Genomic DNA, 7,971 nt, shown 5'->3' with positions numbered 1-7,971 from the left:
AGACTTCACCATTTTCTCAAAACCTTTAGTCTTGGAGCTAACGAGGACACCTCGTCTATCAACAACCAATTCCTTAAACTTCCTTTCACGAACAACTTTAGGTAAAAAACTTTTGTCCTTGACATGTCGGCCTCGAATTCTGGTCTTGAAGCTTATGACCTTCCCAACTGGAGTGATTTTAGCAACACTCCTAGTAATGATAAGAGCGACAACAGTGACTCCAAGAGCTTCTCTCGAATGTCAAATGTCCAGATGCTGAGAGAGAAGGGGCGGTCTACTAGGCCGAGGGTTGGCGCCTTGGTACACACCTCTACTAGTCTCTCTAGGGTCAATGCCCCAAGGAATGCTTAGGCCTTTCTTGTGGTTGTAGACCTAGAGGAGGAGGCTGCGGGTGAAGGAATGAGGGTGGAACGTTACACCCCCTTGGACCATGGCAGTGTCCTAAACAAGGAACAAGTAAGGGCACTACCTGAGCGTTACTTCATAACAGGTGACCATAAGGCTAGAGTCCCCTCTACAGGAGAATAGTCATGGCTAGGGTGTAAAAGAATCCAATTTGAACCAGATCAGTCAATATCTGAATTCAAATCCAATTAAATATTTGAATATTCGATTCAATTCGAATTTAACCAATTAATTATTTTAGATAAATATTTGAATTATATAAAGTATATAATTTAATTATTGTATAAATAAATTATATAAAACATTTTAAATTTTTATATATTATATATAAGAATTAAATAATTGGTCGAATTCAAATATTTATCGAACCGAATCAAGTCATATCTAAATTCGGCTAGTTAGATATTCGATTTATCCAAATTCGATTTGATTATGTTGAATCTCGAATTTGAAATCAGATTTTCGAATACCATTGGTGCCCCTAGTCGTGGTGTGGCATCGAGGGTAAGATATGCGTTCATGAGCACTATTTTCAGTTTGGGTTGCATTTCCCTCAGCACCCACTCGACCTAGAGTTGGTGAATCACTATAAGCTGACTCTTAGCCAAATGGAGTTGAACATAATGAGGACGTTCGTGGCCATTTTGGTGACGACCCATCTTTGAGATCTTTCGATGACTGTGAACATGTTCCAGAGCTTGTTCGCATTGAGGAGGCACTCCGACGGCGATTGGTTATGGTATTTTCAAGGCCAAAGGGGGAGAGTGGTGGACAACCCTTTGTCTATGCATAACTAGAAGAAGAAGTACTTTGTGAGTTGCGCACGAGGTTTGCCTTTCAGGACCAATTGGGCAAGCACGGATACGTTGGCTGAGAGAATTGCACTGCGTGCCAGTAATGATGAGAAGGTCATTATGAATCGGCTTTGGCTGAGCAGGACAATTCATGTCGGACCGTTGGTGAGGGAGGAAGCCTTGGTGAAGGCTATCCTTAGTCCTATTCCCTTTCGGAACGAACAATCCCATTGCTTTGCTATTTATGCTTTCTGTTGAATGCTGCCGAGGTCGAGGTTGCCCGTGAGAATACAATGACACAAAAGCGCCATAAAACTTTAGTTGCGCAATTAGTGCCACGAGGAGCACCTCGATCTTCTGACCCCTAGGAGGACGAGCCGCTCATCACTCGTCACATCTGTCAGTTGGACCCGTTCCCCACTAATTCTCAACAGTCGATGGATAAACTAGGGATGGGGGAGGACCCAACCATCGATGCCATTGCTTAGCCCAACGCTCAGACCGGATGGGGCAATAGAGAGTTTCCTTTATTTGGCACCGTGTGCCCCTAAAAACATTTCTTCTTCTTCTTCTTCTTCTTCTTCTTCTTTTTTGCTAGGGACTGACATCTCTTTGGCATTTTTTAAGACACTTTTGTTAATGAAATTTGAGTTTTTGTCAAAAGATTTTCTTCTCTTTTTTTTCTTTCATGAGATGGGCTAATGCCTCACCTTGAAGTGGCATTTTTGTAAAGATACTTGCAATTCTTATAAAATATATCTTTCTTTTTAAAAAAATGATGTCTACTTAGCCCTTTGTGAAAACATTCCGCCTTAGAGTCTTTTATGGCGAGGCCAACAGCATAAGTCGCTTGATAGCTGTTATCAAGGTCTTTGAACTTCTTGTTTTAGCAAAAGAATGAGGTTTTTCACACAAATAGGGAGGGGTCAAGTCTCAATTTGCTCATATATAGTGTATGAGATTCAATAGAGGTTTTTCACACAAATAGGCAAAGATTTTTCAAAGAAATAGATGTCCAGTCAAATTTACCTATTTGGTGAAACATTTTTTTATTTATTTGTGGGTGGTTTTCATGGGTTTTGCGCACTAAATGGAAGATTGGGGTGTGCCTGTCATGGCAATGTCGTATTTGGGGTTGTTAATGGCAAAAAATGTAAATTAAATGTTATTTTGTCTTGTCTTGGTTTAAGTGGGGGTATTTCTGTGTTTTTGGAATTTTTGGGTCTAACATGCTCTATTTCATTGGTCCAAATGTTTTAATGGGTTAAGAACGAGAGATAGTTATCAAAGTTTTGAAAGAGAGAGAAAGAGAGAGGGAGGTTTTGACTATAGACCGGAGTTGATAGAGTGTGGGAGCAAAGGGAGTGGGAGATAGATAACTATGATAGTGATAGAGAAGAGGAGGGAGATAGGGAGGCATCAGAAATGGGAGAGAAATTAAAAATCTATTTTTGTTATATACTTTTTGATGTATCTAACATGGATTAAGAGTCCCATATTAGCAATAGCCACATAAGCCTCCGATGACATGGTGGGTTTTTTATAATTTGAAATATAGAGATAGTTATCAAAGTTTTGTTGGTTTTTTGACCAATCGGTAACATAATTTTCAATGTAAAACTAGCTTCCACTATAATTTTTCCTTTAACTTATATATTTCATTTATATTATATAAATAAATTTTATTTACCACACTTAATTTTTGTTTGTTTTTGATATCATTTGACCCAAGGTACTAACTTACCACCGGAAAAGAAAAATAGTTTGATTTCTACGTTGATATTAAATTTTGTTCTACATATTCATCATTGATAAAATTATTTCATATGTATAATACTTGTTTTTGTTTAATATAATGGATACATAATATTAGAGAGGTACCAAATATTTTTATTTTTTATAAATATATATCATTGGATATGTGCCCAAAATGTTCTTTATCTTTTTTTTTGTGATTCTTTGTATTTTTCATGTTTAAAAATTTTATTATATAACCATGACATCATTTCAATTCCAGGTAGATCTTAAATTTGGCATTCAATTTTCATCATTAATAAAATTACTTCTTACATTCCATACTTATTTATTTGAAATTATTATTGTTTAATTATGACATTATTTATTAATCCATTTGACCCCAAATGTTTTAATTGCTTGCCCACCACCGGGAGGGATGAAAATGGTTTTCTTTTCAAATTACTTTTAAAAATATTTATTTTTATACTATTAAAGTTAATATTATAGATTTAATTACAAGAATTTAATGGTGATAAAATACATCTTAAATATAGGATTTAATGTGAGATAATAGGAAAAATATTTTTATTTTTATAAAAAACATTTCTTATTTGTCATGCTTATTATTGTTTAATATGTATGTTAAAGATGTTTTCTATTTTTTTTTTTCATTTTATTACTTAATTGTGGCAACATGGATTGGCACATTTGACCAAAATGGTTTAATTTGTTACCACCACCTGTATGAAAACACTATTTTTCTATGTAGATTTTAAAAGTATAATCTTTTATATTATTGGGATTATTAAAAGTTGAACATCTTTCCATTGAATTGGTTTTGGGAATAGTAACGTTATTGCTAATATTTGTTTGGGATACGGTTGTCAGTCCCTTAACTTTTGTTATCTTAATATTATAAGAGATCATGGTCACAATCTTAAAGTATATTAAGGCAACATTTTCGGGTCCTAGTTTCATATCAAATCCTTTAGTGTATATTCTTAAAGCTAAAGCTTTATGGATTACTGGGTTAGGTAAAGAGATTGCAAAGTTAGGAAACGCATTAAAGTATATGGGTCTAGGATGAAGACTTCATTCTATAATTCCTATCGCTAAACTTATTATGGTATGCAAATCGCAAGCAAGCTAGTACCGTTGTCTAATCTTAACATAGTTAAGGGTTTTATAACTATTTGTATAATGCTAAAATTAATAAAATTGCACATGGGCTAAAATTGATAAAGCTACAAAGATCTTTCACCTTGCCTTATCTCAAATGCCTCTGCTGAGAGGAGGGCGAGTACGTGATAAGAAAAATTGGAAAGGGCATATGCAACAATCGTGTAGGGGCAGGGTCCTGACACTGAAAGCACCCAAACAATGATAATTCTGGCCAACCATCCAGAAGAACGCTATTAAGTTGGCATAAAAGTGTAACTAATGTCAATGGCACTCCAAAATCCTCCATCAACTTGCAATGACCCACTCGGCCAACGTATCTGGGCTTTCCCGATTAGATTGAAATGACCAGCCTTGGGGGCAACTAACAAAGAAGAATTTCTTCTTCCAATTATGTACAGATGACAGGTTGTCCACCACCTTTTCCCGTCGGCTGTGGAAATACCATAAGCCTTCCTTGTCGAGATGCTCCTCAATGTAAACAAACTCTGAAATATGTTTAGTCACAGATACATCCCGGAGATGGGTCGTTAGTCACTAATGCAACCACTATTGTTCTAATGACACTGTGAGCAAATTGGCTAAGGGTGAGCTTATAGTGGCTCAAAATCTTATAAATTATGGGGTATAGGGGAAACCACAATCCAAAGTGAAGGTAATGCTTGTGGACGTACACCTCCCCTTCAGGGGCGAGCCACGACCTATCACCAATGTAGGGGACACTTGTCCTACAGTCCGTGGAATGTTGTACTTCTCGGCCAAAGTCCTAACATGCTCCTTGTCGAGAATGCTGTCTAGTTCAGAGCTGGGATAACACCCCTATGTTACGCCTCGACACTTAGCCTCGGCCCGTTCCTCCACTTGTTCTACATCCATCACTTCAAGAAGGGCAAGAACATATCCGGCGGTGTTGGCCCTCAGTCACATGAAATTAGTACTCTCATTGGCAGAATTTGTACTTTGTTGGTCGCGCTCGGCCCTACGAGACCTGACCCTCTCCCTCAATACCTAGATGTTGTATGTCCGAGAAGAACTATCGCAGTTACTATTGTCACTCCCATCGTTCATAGGAGTGGTGACGGGAGTACTCCAGTCGGGAAGGTTATAAGCTTCACAATCAAAATCCAAGGTTGACATGTCAAAGACAAATGTTATTTACCTAAAGATGTTAGCAAAAGGAAATATAAGGAATTGGTTGTGGAAAGTCGACGTGTCTTCAATAGCTCCAATACTAAAGGTTTCGAGCAAATGGTGAAGTCTCGCTCAACCAGCCTCCTTATTTAAAGGAAAATGTACGGTCCATATTCGATAGATCTAACGGCTATGGATTGACCAACCTGATAGCTCGAATAGATGGGCTCCACGTGGCACTGACCTTAGGAATTGAAACTATGCCAAGAGATAGGGCCGATTTGCTTGTCAACTCTGGCTCAAGGACACACCCCCCCTCCCCCGTGCCATTTCATGCATGGCCTCATTCAGTCAACCCTGACGCTTGTCTTGTGTATGGACATACGACAAATGACATCAATGTTCATATGGGGCATAAGCAATGCATGCAAGTAGCCTATGCTCGTCATACAATTGTTGAGAAGAGCTCCGCATCCGAGGTCGATACTTCTACGTGAATCTACCATACTCTCTTTAGCCAAAGCCAAGGCCTCAACACAACTCGCCAATCGAGTGGGGGGCAAGTGTTGTAGGGATATGTGGCCGACTTGTGGATCTTGACATGTGGCGTCTACTGGATGCATCATGGCCATCCATCATCAATTACTGCCAACCGCCGCCGCTTAATCTCAATTGCCCATCTTTTAAGGCAACTCCGGCCATAAAAGGGGTTCGCACATTAAGGTAACACATAAACTTAAGGTATAAGTTTTCTCTCTTGCTGGTTTGACTCTTTCAGCTCTCGACTAACTTGACTGTCATAGTCTACGCCCCTGGGGTAACTCTCGGGGCCTCTAACATCTTCTTTCTCTTAGCAAGTTGGACTCATTGGCCTCGGGCACTTAAAATTACGTTGTTGCCCTCAGTTGCGTATTTGGCATGAACAAGTGCTATATAAAAACCACTGGTAGTTTAGCTTGCAATGTTTTTTAGTATTGCTAAGTTATGTTTTTAATTAACATAATAATAAGATACTAACATATTATTTATTAAATAATAATAAATTAATTTTAAAATAATAAACAAAAGTAGTAGAATATTATTAAGCTAATAAGAAAATAATAAATTATCAATAAAATACAATAATAAAAATATTATTAAAGTAGAATGATATAATGACATATTAATAAGACATGCATAAACATTATTTATTAATTATTAGATACCAATAAAATAATAGTAACAAAGTAATTATAAAAGTGAAAATAATATTTATGAAATGACAATAGTAAAGTAGAAATAAAATATTAATATAATATAATGAATGTAATATAAAAATACTAACGTATTAGTTATTTAATAATAATAAATTGTTTTTAAAATAATAATCAAGAATAATAGAAATTAATAAGAAAATAGCAGTAAAATATAATAAAATAATAAATTATTAATACAATATAATAATAAAAATATTATTAATATAATAATATAATAATTATATACTAATAAAATATTCACAAATTAATAATAAATAATTATAAATACTAATAACAAAGTACTATTGACATAATAATTATATATTCATAAAATATTAATAAAATAATAAATAAACTAATTTAAAATTGATAAGTTTCTGTCGGTTCTAATTCGAGCTCCCAATGAACCAAACAACAACAATGGGAATCCAATTCGGGTTACTGATTGAACAGAAGAATAGTGGATCCAATTCCAATTCTGATATTGTTCTGCCCACGAGCCAAGCTGACCCTTATTTTTCCGCTGGATGTTTGTAATTATTAGTGCGTATTTGAGCTTGGCGACGTGTATACTGTTTGGGTGCAGCAGCATACGCTAGGTGGAGGGATAGCGAAAGCGAACTCATCAGACACCTGGTTATAAAGATCAACCCCATTTTTTCTTCTCCATGATTTTTTTTGCTTTCCGGACACTCATTTCTTCCAACCGTCCGGCTATTTAGGTTTATCGCGCGTTGGGTTTCCTCACGTATCGGACTGGTCGAAGAAAAAATTCTTTCAACTGCAGTTCTTCGCTGTCGATCACCGATCCGGACAACGATCGTAAGAGAAGCTCGGTTCGTTTGCAGCACATGAGGATCGATTTGGTCCGTCACCATGTTTGAGGCGCACGTAAGGATCCTTGTTTCCATTGTTCTTTATATAACGATGAACATCTTGATCCAATTAATTCTCAATTTAGTTATAGAGGCCTTAAGCATTGCTTGCTTGGATTGGTTTGGGCTCTAAATCTATTTGAGTTGCCAATTGAATGCTTAACTAAATATATTTTGGGTTCTGATGTAATGCTGTGATTCTGGTTTGGGAGAGTTAAGAGAGTTTATCTCTCCCTCCTTAATTCTTGTATCTCTTTGGTTTAAATTTAATTAATTCATCCAGTTATAATAATAAAGAAAAGAATGCTTAACTAAGGTTTTTCCCCATTAGCAACTAAATTAACTCTGCTCCTTTTTGAATTTATGGTCAACCGCCTGTGCTTTATTCAAACTCACCTAATTATCTTTGTCATTTGTCCCTCACTACCCAGTGAAACCCTTTTATTTAGTTTTGCATGGATGTATGTTTATGTTGGAGTCAGACACCCCTGATTCTTAAGAACACTCCTATGTAATTGATTGTATATTATGTTTATAACGACTGAATAACTTCATGGTTACTTATAAAAAAAAGTGTTTATACAATAGACATAAGTTTTTAGTACTTGTTTTGGG

At 36.2% G+C, this 7,971-nt stretch overlaps 1 protein-coding gene across 3 annotated transcripts in view; it reads left to right on the top strand.

Moving 5' to 3' along the window:
• Nucleotides 1-6,979: 6,979 nt before the first annotated feature.
• LOC148871497 (uncharacterized) overlaps nt 6,980-7,971 on the top strand; it is a 173,366-nt gene continuing 172,374 nt past the window's right edge. For 2 of the 3 annotated variants that reach the window (XM_088972192.1, XM_088972190.1), the window contains exons 1-2: nt 6,980-7,117; nt 7,204-7,372. In XM_088972192.1, the coding sequence (XP_088828318.1) occupies nt 7,358-7,372 (15 nt within the window). In that variant the 5' untranslated portion in view covers nt 6,980-7,117; nt 7,204-7,357. Of the gene's footprint in view, nt 7,118-7,149; nt 7,373-7,971 lie in introns of those variants that run through there. The other variant, XM_088972191.1, reaches the window with a different exon arrangement.

This window comes from Nelumbo lutea, chromosome 2, assembly GCF_056320005.1.
Source record: "Nelumbo lutea isolate HS-2025 chromosome 2, American lotus-T2T, whole genome shotgun sequence".
NCBI classification, from domain to species: domain Eukaryota; kingdom Viridiplantae; phylum Streptophyta; class Magnoliopsida; order Proteales; family Nelumbonaceae; genus Nelumbo; species Nelumbo lutea.
This window is presented reverse-complemented; position numbering and strand designations above follow the sequence as displayed.